Below are 13548 nucleotides of genomic sequence, written 5' to 3' on the forward strand. Positions count from 1 at the left end.
GAAGAATGCCTCTGTAAAGAGAGAGAGGGATAATACTATCATCCGACTGGACGGCTAAACAGAAAAAAAAATGGACCAAAGAATCAGAAAATGTAAAAACAAAAGCATAACTTTAATTCAGGGAAAAACTCCCTAAAACTCAATTTTCCATTCTCCTGTGGCTCTAAGCGAGCAGCATTGGCAATCTGGTCGGCAAAATCGTTCTCTTTTATACCACAGTGGCTTGATATCCAGATATTTTGAGTTGTTATTAAGGTAATTAGTTTATTTTTAACCTCCAAAGTTAAGTAGTTAGACTTTGCATCCATCCCAGTTTTATTGGTATCTTCAAGGGCACTTTCGGAGTGTGAAAGGATTACTGCCTTGTTGATGTCATTGAATTCAATCCGTTCAAAAGCTTGACCGTCTCCTTGTCCCATTTTGAGGTTCGTATTGTAATTGTAAACACCAAAACCTACACGGCCTTTATCCTTTGAAACATGTGTAAAAACCAAATGAAAATTAGGAGTCCAAGTCTCACTCTTCTTACTGCCTGCTAAACTGGCAGCTTTCTTATATATCTTCTGTGTTCCAATTCTGTTTAATTGAGCAATGGTCTTTTTTGAACTACCACCCAAAAAATCGGCTCCATAATCGAAATGTGGTCTGACATAAGCTTTGTAAAAGGTTAGAAGGGTAGAGGGATGTGTCCTTCACCAGATTCTACTTATAAATCGCATCATATTCAACCCGCCTAAGGTTTTCTGCATCATTTTTATAGTTAGTGACTTCCATGACAACTTTGGATCAAAAATCGCTCCCATTGTGAGCCTCCAATTTAATACACATAGATCGGAATGCACCAACTCAAGTAGTTCTTTTTTAAAATTTATGTCTGATGCCATACCATTTGTCAATTTATTCAAGTTACAAAAATTTATATGCCCCAACCTATGGTGCCATAACAATATATTTGCTAGATGTGCTCAGATTTCACGTCTAACTTAAATAAATCCCTATCGGGTGATGCTATTGCTTCATAATTTGAATTACCTTTGTAAATAATACTGCACACCCTTTGTTAACTACAGAGTCTAAGTTTACTGACAAATCTGGAACATAAACCATTTCTTTAACAGGTAATAAAACATTGTCTAACTTGTTTCTTATGTTTGTTAACATGTCAATATTATTGTTGATAATGTTGTTAATGCCGACTTATTTTATTTTAAATTGTCGCGGTAACTTGAGTAACATTGACCACATCAGAGGAGAGTACACCGATATAAAATCGCCCTTATATGCGAAATATTTTTAGAAAGTTGCTTGGAAATCAAAATTATATGAAATGTATATGAAAAACAACATATAACAAAATACTTAATTTTTTAAAAGTATAATTGAACCTAAACCACTTTTGTCTAAATGTTCTAGTTCTTTTTACAACTTCTTGCAGATTATCCGCATTAGGGGGGAATTCTCTAATGTTCTATTCTAAATCTTATTCTATGGCATTCCGCGGATAGTCTATTTTAAAGTTAGGTTCTGAAAAAAAAAATTGAATTCAATTCAGAACCTTGCCAAAACGAAAGGAAGAAGTGAAAATTTCGACATTCTGTGATAGCAGCAGAGAACGACGCTTGTCTCTGAAAATAATTGTTCTGCAGTGCTAACCTAACTAATGGATAAATTTATAAGTTTTTTGAAATCTTCAAAAAACTCACTGGTTAAAAATCATAATGGGTCAAACGATGGGTGTAATTCGGCGGCTTGTTTTAGGACCGATCAGATCTAAAGTCTCGACGAGTACGTCTGGTTCTTGGGAATGAATCTTGTGATTTGGATTCCACTGTATCCGCTTTATTGTATGGATATTTTCTTTTCGAAACACGCTCCGCCGAAGGCACTCTAGTACTTCCTATTCTGAACGTTTCGCGGCAAAAATTTTCTCTCCGAAATGAAAACTGTCTCGTGCTGAAAGAGGCCGGTATTGATCTTTCCATTTTACTGTTCAGGTAAAAACATGTAGGTGCCAACCAGTATTACGCGGTTTTTTTCAATTCATAGAATTTAGATTCCACCTAATATCCCCCAAAGTATTTTATTGGAATATTATAGTAGGAAACTTGAGTCTTTTTATACACTATAATTTAATAAGAGGTGATTTTTATTTTTAATAATCCCACATAGTTGAACATAACTTGCTATATAGTTTCTTTGACGATTAGACTAAAAACCTTATTTTAGGGACAACATTGATTTAGAAAAATTACTTACCTTGCCAAAAGACTGTGATGTAACACTAGTAGATCATCATATCTTGTCAAAACAAGACCAAACTTTATTTAAACATGTGAAAAGAATTGTAGACCATAGACCCATTGATACCACTAACAAATGGGATCCAATGAAAGTTCAATTGAGAATAGAGCAGGTTGGTTCCTGTTGTACTTTAGTAGCAGATGAGATTTTAAAAAAGGACAGAAGCATTCTAACGAAACCCTTGGCTTATATGCTGTACCGTAAGTATGAAGGAACAATTCCTATATGGATAAAAATTTAAAAAAATATACACCATTTCACTTTTCCAAAAATTTGTAGAGGGTAGAGAGCACATTTAAACTGTTCTGCACTAATTCACTGCTATCAGTACTACACACTTTCCATGTTACTAAATCTAAGGTACTTTTTAACTTTTCTTTTGCATCGCGTTAAAAATAAAAACTGAAACACTATGCTTCTGGTTACTTTTGAAAATCGATAAAATCGAATTTTTTGGAAAGTATTCTAAAAAAATAAAAAATCGCATGTGCAAGGGTCTACAAAAAACAAGATTTTTCAAAAACTGTGTTTAAGAGACCAAAAAAATTCTTGAACCAGAAGAAGCAAAAGATAAACTTTAAACTTTATTCTTAAAAATTTTTCAAAAATATACAGGGTGCGGCGCAAATTCAAGAAAACTGAAACATTTGTCCCCCTATTATTGAAAATCGGTTGTAACTGAAAGACTATGACTCAGATATCACTTTCTTTTATATTGCGATATAGCCCGCACAGACAGCAAAAACTTTTGTATTTAAGGTTTTCGCCTATTGTATAGGGTGTTCCCGATATTCCGTGCTAAATGAGAAATACTGTCCTACATTTGCAGATATCAACTTCAAATTTAGCAGAGAAGTAAAAGTCCACATTTAAACAGTAAAAATTGCAGCACTCGAATATTACCAAGTATTTTTTAAAAATGTTTTAATTTTTTTTTTGTAATTTTAGCTTCCACAAAAATATGCTTTCCTCCATAATCGTTCATCCGATTGGCTAAATTCGTTAACCGGCAGACGCAGAAGATCCAGTGCAATAACATTTATTTCGGGCATTTTTTCGATTATATACAGGGTTTTCAAATTATAGGCAAAAATCTAAAAGATTGTTCTTTTACAGCGTAAATTATTAGCCACAAATCAAAAGTCGTAAAAAATATGGCTAATTGGTTCAAACGGTGTCATAGGCCGCATCAAGGCTTCAATTTTTGTATTTGCGGTTTCGTCTATCACATACGCTGCTCGGGATATTTGAAAAAATACATATTGAAATCGTTATTTCGGGGGCTGTCAAGACGCGATGACTTCATTGATTATTAAGGCGCACTGCATGGTTTCAGAAAAAACTTATTTTTTCGAAAACCATTTACTATTTTCAAAAAATTCTTGAACCAGGATGCGTGGAAAATTCAGAGCTATAACGTCTACTTCGAACAATGATTGTAAAAATTTCCGTTTTTGTGGGTAAATTATTGGCGATAAATGAAAAACAGTTAAAGATGGGATAATTTTATTGGAACAGTATCGCAAACCGTGTCGTGAAAGTTTCTGGTTTCGTCAATTATACAAGGCGCGAGGTATTTGAAAAAATATCATTCGATAACGCTATTATTTGTACAAATATTAATATTTACCGATGTTTGCTGTAATTTTGAAGTTCGACGAGATGTGAAGAACATTTTATACAGGGTGCATGCACAATTAAATTACATCGATTTTGCGAAAGTTCCATAGTGATCCAACGCGCCCGCCAGTGACGATTTTTCGAAAGCATTCTTGTTACTTCTGTCTGAACTGGTTTACTATGATAATGCTCTGCATTTGCCTGGCAAGTGGATTCCTACTCTACTTCTGACGTTTCCATGTTTAATAAGCGTTCCCCAGAATCCGAATTGCACAATAAATACTGTTTCAAGTAAAATAACCTGTTGTAGAACAAAATGTTAGTGAAGACTAAAACTTAAAACTGCAGTTTGATTGCCTCTTCAATACAGCAGAATTGGTGGTAACACAGAATCACAGAATATACAGCTTTCATTCAATGTTGAAGAATACCAACGTAACAAAATATTCATTAACAGGCTTTTTTTATTGGACCACCTCAATCCTGTCACGTTGGTTAAAATTACATTTTTATTATTTAGGAACTGTTCAGGTTTACACAGGGAGGAAGTGAGGTAACACTACCGCAAGTGTCCCAGATATTTATCAAATCATTTGTCTTATTCGAGAGTCTTGTACACTTGTACTGTCTCGTAAGAAAGGTATGATTTTCTTAATAAATTGTAAGTACAATTAACAAGCCATCAAGAATAAGGTCTAAGTATTTTATAGAATAAACCTGGCACATTTGAATTTTGTCAATTATATCTGAAAGTTATTTTGCACTTTTTGTTGGAATACTTTATACACTGTTTTTTGCGTTTATTTTCAATCAAGGTGTCCACCCACGATGCAACAACAATTCAGATTACCTATACTAATGCTCATTATCAGTTCGCTTGAGAGTCTCTAAATTAGATCCACTACAAAAAAAAAGAAGTTAGACAATTTACAAAAACTATCACAGCGCAAACAGTACTACTGAAACTTCTCAAATCCAATTGCATATTATTTTGATCACCTGATTAGAATACGGGTGTACTTTACCCATTTTTAAACTTTCAGGATATACTCTTACAAATATTTGGTTGATTGACATAGTTAATGTTGGTAGTACCGGTTCACAGACAACAATAAGATCTCTTACACTTATATCCTGCAGATATGATTTTTATAACTTCTTGCTGGGTTGTTTCACCTAAATATAAAATATTAAAATATTGAATAAATACCATAAACAATGAGTCAGGTTGCATACCTTAGGATCCGACGATATCTATTTTGATATTACTTTCTACTGTGTTTTTCAATCATTACCTGTTTAGGACCTGATTTGCAAAGAACAATGTGTTTGTTAGTTTTGGTTAGAAAAACGGTAGAACTTCTTATTTATCTACCATATCGGTTTAAAAAACAATGCCAAAACCAAATATGACGTTTACACTAGAATTGTCTTTGCGTGAAGCTGAGATCCGTGCCCCTAGATGAGTGATTTTCGTTATTTGGATAACTAAATCTCTGGCACTTCTGCACTAGTTAGCACGCCTGGAACTGTTAGCATTTTTTCCGTTGGACAAAGAACCCATGGTTAAAGATCCACAATGAGTAAAATCGAGAGAAACAAATGCTTGGGAAAGAGTAAATTACCATTTATTACAGTTTGGATGACAACAAGCATTACATACACAGTCCCTACTTTAAATGTTTAGGTGTTATCTCACACACATAAACTTATATGTAAGTATCATCCTATAAACAAACACAAATATGATGATCTCAGCCTTGATGACTTGATTAAAAAGTGGGAGATGTAAGTGTCGTAAAATGGATAATAAATTATCTTTGTAATAGGCATAATAAAACTCTAGTGAAAGGTTCGGTATAAAGCTGTATTAGGAATGACAGGGGTTCAATAGTGTACAGAAAAATTTTAAAAATGCCCAACTTAACTTATTGGTAGTTGGTGTTATCAACTCGGTGCTGTCTTGGTTGTATACATGGTTTTTAAAAATAAACTCAAGCTAACTCGGATAAGACAAAGTATATGGTAGTTGGGAGAAAATTCATTTTTCAATGTTTTTTTGAGCATGGTTATGATATTTATGTTGACTTCCATACATGTGAAGTCAGTTCAGGTTTTCGGCTCATATTGACTGTTTATATAAGAAAATTGGAAAAAAAGATTGGAATTCTTTATATAATATGTCAGGGGTTAAATCAATGGTGTCGGTTATTGATATATAATATAATAATATCTCCCTATTTTAATTGTTGCAGTTCTTACTGGCCTGTGGTGCAGAGGATATGCATAAGTACAGATTTAATACTGAATACCGTACATAAAATAAAAAAATATTTTAATGCCGCCATATCTTCAAACCAACTTAACCCAAAGAAGTGAAAAGCATAGTTACGATGTTAGGTCAAAGAACAATTTCAATGTAGAGTTTAAGCGAACGACTTATATGCAAAAACACTTGTTTGGAAATGGTTTTCGCCTCTTCAATGCTCTTCCGAGCTAAAATATTAAAAAACTAACTGTACTATATTTATATGTATTTTTATTTCCTAGTGCCATTTTATAAAATAAATGTTTGTAGTGATGTATGTATAATACAAGCCATGTGCTAAATAAACCTATTTACTTACTTATTAGAAGTAACTATAAAACATGTAAACTTCACATGTTTCTGCGAATACCGTATCAAATATCTATTATTGTGCACACTTTTCTAAAGAATACAGAATAACTTAATAAAAGCGTATAACCGAACATATAACTTAAAAGCAGATGTCATTTACCCGGTCGTTTCTCCATCTGTAACAGAGGGCGTACTGCCACTATACTAACATATGGCTATATATTTTCCATCACTACCTCTTTATTTATTGCATTTTAGAAACCATTGTATTCGATACTATTGCGCTGTTACCGGAAAACGGAAAAGCTAAGGATCTAGATCTACAAGTATGCAACATACTGGAGAAACAATTTGAATTTACAGAAGGTCGAAAAAATCTCTTCGACAGGCTGTGGCGTGTTCATAACGACGTTTCGCATTTATCTCCAAAGCAACTGCTTTACAAAGACCTAAAAGTTGTGGAGGGAGTTTTGGTTCCCGGACTGCCGATGCTCGTTGAAAATTTTTTGAAACTAGTCGATTCGTACGGGGCCGTTGCCGAATTTTGCCGAGAACACGATTTGTTTTTTGCAGTTTTAGTCGGTTTGGAGGCGAACGATGTAGTTAAACGGGACGTAGCGATATTTTCCGAGGACACGGAAGATCCAATGAGAATTCGGTTGTTGAAGGAATTTGAACGCGATACTACGTACAATTTTCAGTTCGAAGAGATACCGACGGGGTTCGATAATATATGCTTGTTAAGGGTTCATAATACCAAATTATCGAGGAAGCAACTGGTACCATTGATCAAGTTGGCGGTTCACGATTCAAATTAAATAATCAAAAATTTGGATATGTTGTCGTTATTGCCATTGTAGGGAGATTAATAAAAAAGAACTTATTACTGAAATACCAGCAAAATGTCGTGTTATCATTTTTTCATTCTGTTTACAAATCTTGTGCGTCCGTTATTGTCTTGTTTACCGAGACGTAAAATTATCTCGGCCCAAATCACTGAATTGAAACATCTTACATCTGCTCTTCTCTCTAATAATTTCGACATTGGATATATTAAGCTTTCTAAGCACCCCAATCTCCAAAAATCACACTCGCCACTGCAGTCCTTAATTACATTCAAAACATTACTGACCACACATGAAACGTTCCTAATAAACGTTAAAACCAGATTTACTTTTTTTAAAAATTCAATGTAATTTTTGATGTTTTAAAATGTTTAATATATTAAACTAACCAAAACTTATGAAATGTGATTCCGCACAACTAAGGGTTTTACGATTTGTTTACTTTTGTAGATGTACTTTGAATGTAACGTATTATTTTTAACTTATAATTATCATTGTCTACTGAATAAATATTATTATTGTTATTAAAAACACATATTTTTTCGAATCTCTAGTACTGCCCTTTTTCCTAATTTCCTAAAACCACAAAACACACTAGAACGACTTTTTAAACTTCTTTCACCAATATGGAAATCTGAGACAATGTTCATGCCCCTCGTCTAGCTCCGCCCCGACTGAAACAATATATAAGCAGGTACAGACTAGAATGCGAATAAGTTTCATTTAAGCTCTGAAGAAGCCAACAGGATGATTGATGAAACGTCAGCAAGTTCGATTCATCAATAACCGACGCAGGAGGAGTCCAGAAGTTTTGTAAATAGAACCTTCACAGAGTTCAATTTTACCTAAATTGTAAGAGATTAGGATAGGAAGTAAGAAAAAGGGGGAGGAGTCTACTGGCAAAAGTAATATTATAATAATAAACAACAGTTTGGTTTTGTATTAGTAATTTTATTACAATTTGTTCTAGATTGAATGAAAAAATCATTAAGAGAGGGCGCTGTGGAGCATAACAAAAACGCTTTTCTGTATTATGTCACATCTATCACCGATTTATCTACTGTGTTTGGATGGGTTATGTCGTAAAGTGACCATACGTCCCGTTTTGAACGGGACTGTCCCTTTTATAGGTCACCTGTCCCGTTGTCCCCAAACAAAGCTCCGGGACGCAAAATTGTCCCGTTTTGTGAAACAGCGCGAAAATTTAAATCAGGTAGCTCACGAAACACGCGCGGGCGGGGATTCACAGACGATTCGCATCACTGTCGATCGGTGCTTCCCCCGCCCGCCCGCGCACGCTGTTCGTTCCTGTTTATTGTTTATTACGCTATTCACGTGCACGCACTCAGACTTCTCGTTATTGTTTTGTTTTTACGTAAAGTTTGTGAAGGAGTTTAGTGATAAACTGCTATATAATTATTTTTTTATATTGTTTTGGATTTTTGCCTATAGTTATGCCGAAACGCAAGTGTTCATTTCATGTCAACTTACAAGCAAAATACCCTTTTATTAAGCAAACTAATACTGCTTCAGATGTCAGATGCGAAAAGTGTGGCACAAAGTTTAGTGTTTCCCATAGTGATGCTGGTGATATTTAACAGCATTTGAAGTCAGAAAAACATAAAAATGCCGATCGTGCCGCTGCTTCCAGTTCTTCATGTTAAACTTTTTCAAGAACCCAAACGCGCCAACTTCAAAGGATTTGGATATTGCTGCTGCAGAAGGCGTCTGGGCTTATCACAACATACAAGAAATCCACAGTTTTCGTTCCAATTAATTCAAACATGTTTTGATCCGAAATTCACATGCGCGCGTACAAAAACCGAAGCTATTGTGGTAAATGTTTTAGGGCGTTCAGCGATCGACAGTTTAAAAGATGATCTTAATAAGTCCAATTGTATAACAATTTTAAACGACGCTTCAAACCACGGCAACAAAAAAATTTATCCTTTCGTAGTGCGCTTTTCTCAACCTTATGAAGGTGTGCCAGTAAAAATTTTAGACATCCAAGAGCAACCAGGTGAAACTTCTGACATCATTGTAGATTATTTACATCAAGTATTAATAGATAATAATTTGACAAAAAAAGTCGTGGCATTTTGTGGTGACAATGCTAATGTCAATTTTGGAGGTGTCGCTAGGCGAGGAACTAACAATGTATTAGCCAAGTTACAATCATATCTGAAAAAACCGTTGATAGGTATTGGATGTGGAGCCCATATAATTCACAATGCAATAAAATCCGCTGCAGATGATCTACCTTTAGACTACGAAAGCATTATTGTCAAAATATATTCATTTTTTTATATTTCCACGGTTCGAGTGGAAGCTCTCAAGAAGTTTTGCGCTGAAGCTGAAATAGAACATCACCAAATGCTTGGTTACAGTAAAACCAGGTGGCTTGCGCTTATGCCTGCTTTGGAGAGAGTTTTAAAAATGTTCCAACCGTTAAAAGACTATTTTTTGAGCATTGAAAAATGTCTCAAATTGTTGAAAAACTTTTTTGAAGATCCCACGTCAGAATTATGGCTTAATTTTTTACACGCTCAGTCAGCAAGTTTTCATCAAGCTGTATTGAACGTCGAGGGTCAGACTGTATCGGCAAAAGAAATCAATCATCTCAAAGACAATTTGGCACAGAAACAGACCAACCAGTTTCTTCCATTTACTGTTCGTAGTTTAATTGTGAAACTAAAAGATAATGGCACTAATATTAATGAAGACTTGGTGAAAAATACGGCAACAGAATTTTATAAAACTACTCGTGAATACTTGAAACAGTGGGCTTGCTTTCTTTATTTATTTGACGAATTCACATTAATTTCAAACTACCCAAAAAATTACCGAATGGGGTAATTTAAAAGTCTCAACAGAAACTCGTTGGGTGGAAGTATTCAAACACTTTCGTTCTAACAATCTTAAACATGAAAATTTTTGTATTTTAATTGAATACATTTTATGTCTACCCGGAACAAATGCTCCAGTAGAAAGAGTCTTTTTCACTACTTATTATTTTTTTAATTACTTAATTAATAGGAAAATAATTATAGTGTATAATTCCATTAAGTAACACTTATTCTAAATAAAGAAAATTAAAAAGTTGTGTTTATTTTCTTTGTTAGCCTGAAGGCTAAATGTAACGGTCTGGCGGGAAATTTAAATTTTAATCAGTTTTTAAATATCGATTTAGAGTAACGTAAATAAATATTTTTTATTGTCGCGAAATCGAAAACCCTATCTAAGTTTTGCCTAATTGGGCTACAATTAAAAAAAATACTGTTTAAAATTTGAATTTCCCGCCAGACGTTTAACCTGAAGCTTATTTTTTTTGTCCCGTTTTGAGTTAAAAAATAAATGGTCACTTTAGTTATGTGCGATTTTATGAGACAGTGAATGTTAAGGAACAGTATATCATATAAGTGTGGTAAACGGCATTTGACTCACGAGTTTATTTGACACGAGCGGAGCGAGTGTTCAATAAACGAATGACTTAAAAAAATGTTTACCAAACGTGTTGCATAGTATACTTTTTTTACGATCGTTAGTTTTGGGTATATTTTTGCAAAACAACACGAATACTTTCACTGACATGACCGTCAAAATTAACAAACTTCAAAATTCGGTAACATTCCGAAAACATCCGATTCCTCCCAAACCGGTGCCGGAAATGTCCGAAATGGCTCGGATCCGTGTGAAATGAACCTGAGGTGGTTAAATAACAGTCTGCATGCTAGATCAGTGTATAATTAGCTATTTTACAGAAGGGAGTATTAAGAAAGTACATCAATCTGTCAGTTTTCTTTTCTTCCCCAGATTTTGTGCCGATCATGTTACACCATTAGAAGAAAAAGTTTATGTCCCTTACGGTTCCAACAGCGTTCACGTTATTTTTTTTCAAAAGATCAGTTAGGGTAGAATACGAAAGGTAGACGGCTCTATTGGCTGACTCTTAATATTTTGTAATTGATTGTTCCTATATCTCCAAGCACTTTGTACAAGTGTCCTCCAAAAAAATTGGTATAAAACGAAAAGTGCTTCATTAAATATGAATTATGCGCCGCCCCCGGCCCTTGCTGCAAGTGATCGAGTGACTTCTGAAATTGCGTTCACTCCCGATATCCTTTTCCTAAAATCGATTCCGCTAATTTCATCATCGCATGTGGAGAAACTTAGTAGTTCTCCGCCCACATAAATTTTAAACTGTGGTCAAGAGCCATTAAGGGTGTACAACTTTTTTTTTTTTTTAGCTGAACTTGTAGACTAGACTTTCAATTACATCATAATAGATGGTGGAAATACTTGGAGTTATTCATTTCCAACAACGCCTTTAGTTGTTTTATGATTTGCGATGGCTATCCAGGGTTTGGTTCTGTTGATACTAATGCAAAAACATCATCAGGTCTCCCCATTTCCATTCTTCTATACTTTCTGATATATATCTGATCCATCAGTGTCCGATCCACTTCTTTCTTCTCTCGTCCGAAATTTTGATCCAACTAATGGTCGCACCATCATCTTCACTTTTGACAGACAGAAGTTCGATAATTTTTAACGTTGAAGACTCACACCTGTGCGGAATTAATAATTTTTTGTGACTGAAGAAAAAGAAAGTGATTGAGACACGTCAATTACTGTTAGCATCTCTATGAATTTATCAAAAATTCAATCACCAACACGACGATGCAAATGAAGTACATGATTAACAACCAGAGGAAGATTACCCAAAAATTTTCAAACGTCAAAACTTCCCTGTCGGCAATTTTCTCGGTAGCGGGAGGCTGCAACGTCTTCTCTCCCAATTCCTTCAATAACGCAATTGCGTGGTTCATGGTGTCCAAGTAGGGGGAGTTTTTCCTCACGACGTATACGCCGACGCTCGGAATTATATGCTCGGGCATAATTTCCAAGTGGGGGTTCCATATGCTCAGAAGGACCGCATTTGCCACGTAGTGTGATAAAATGAATGCTCTGTTTAACTTTTCTTCCAGCAGCAGTTTAAAGATTAGCATCGGAGCGCTGACTTCGTGCGTGGAATTTATTTCATCAAACAAGTACGGGGAGTATATATCTAATTTCGTCTTTTGCAGCTGCTCCCAATTTACGATCCTCGGCTCCCAATGCGGTTTGATGAAGTCTTGCAAAAGTTGAACGGTAACCATAACAGAAACGATCACGTTGAAGATCATCAGACTGGCGATCAGTATAGATTTGTTTTTAAATTTCACAAACGGCATTCCGTACATGCTGAAAAGGAAATATCCCATTGAAAAAGAACATTCTCTCCGATGTAGCCGCAAGTTTTTGTATAAAATCTCCACCGCCACGAGAGCAATAGTGACCAAGATGGTCATCTTATAGGTGACCTTTGCAAGGCCGATCGAATTCGATATTGGTGAAGGTTTAGGCACCAACGCGACGATATCGTTCATCATATGCGGAAACGTGAAGTCCACCACGTCTTCGTACTGCGAAAATAATACCATGGATTTGGTAAGCGGACAAATGTCTGCATTTCCGGACGTCAGGGCTGTTATAACGTTGGTATAACTTTCATTCGCATCAAGCATGGTAAAATGAAGCGAAGCGTTCATTACTGTATTTAGAGTTTTGTATAAAACTGTATCCAACGTCGTGTCCGTAGTATTCACGGGGTTGTAATACCCGGCCACTTCTATTTTATGTCCATGGAGGTTTTTTACGTTTTGGAAGAATTCGTTTTTGCGGTGGTCGGGTGACAGCGCGCTCGCGTTTCGTATCTCCTCCGAAAATGGGTCGTAAGACGCTACCCTTAGCGAGTTGTAGAAGTACACCAAACTGGCTTTTAATATTCTGCTTTTCCAAATCATCCGTAAGCTGTCGACGATCCTCGAATCGTCTTCCAATTGCCCGCAAATGAAAAATCTAAAACGTCCGCGGTTGCGGAAGAAGCTGGTGTTGACGAGACTTTCCGACACCGATTCCAGACGGTCCAAATCTCCAACCAAAGTAATCGTTGTGGTCGTTTCGCTATCGCTCAGATATCTCGTATTCGCCAAGTCGTTGACTATTTTTTTACAACAGCGGCTAAACATGGCGTACGTGTGTAACTGTGCGTCGCAGGATTCGTCGTCCGTCACAATGATATTGCAAGTTTCGAACTCTGTCTGCGCGCCCGTTTTGATA

General features: G+C 35.6%; 1 protein-coding gene across 1 annotated transcript; it reads left to right on the forward strand.

Annotated features, from left to right (window-relative positions):
* The first annotated feature begins 1604 nt into the window (after positions 1-1604).
* Positions 1605-7913, forward strand: LOC132707022 (exopolyphosphatase PRUNE1). Its single transcript, XM_060678648.1, has 4 exons — positions 1605-1705; positions 1759-1994; positions 2227-2501; positions 6800-7913. The coding sequence occupies exons 1-4, from the start codon at positions 1661-1663 to the stop codon at positions 7357-7359; spliced, it is 1116 nt and encodes a 371-aa protein (XP_060534631.1). The 5' UTR covers positions 1605-1660; the 3' UTR covers positions 7360-7913.
* The last annotated feature ends 5635 nt before the right edge of the window (positions 7914-13548 follow it).

Source organism: Cylas formicarius, unplaced genomic scaffold (assembly GCF_029955315.1).
Source record: "Cylas formicarius isolate icCylForm1 unplaced genomic scaffold, icCylForm1.1 PGA_scaffold_9__14_contigs__length_23061073, whole genome shotgun sequence".
NCBI lineage: Eukaryota > Metazoa > Arthropoda > Insecta > Coleoptera > Brentidae > Cylas > Cylas formicarius.

Bases quoted from the DNA above. Each gene is read 5' to 3' on its own strand.
- LOC132707022 (XM_060678648.1), top strand. From the start codon at position 1,661: ATGGATAAATTTATAAGTTTTTTGAAATCTTCAAAAAACTCACTG. The intron at 1,995-2,226 runs GTAAAAACATGT...ACCTTATTTTAG, and splicing joins CTTTCCATTTTACTGTTCAG to GGACAACATTGATTTAGAAA. The intron at 2,502-6,799 runs GTAAGTATGAAG...ATTGCATTTTAG, and splicing joins CTTGGCTTATATGCTGTACC to AAACCATTGTATTCGATACT.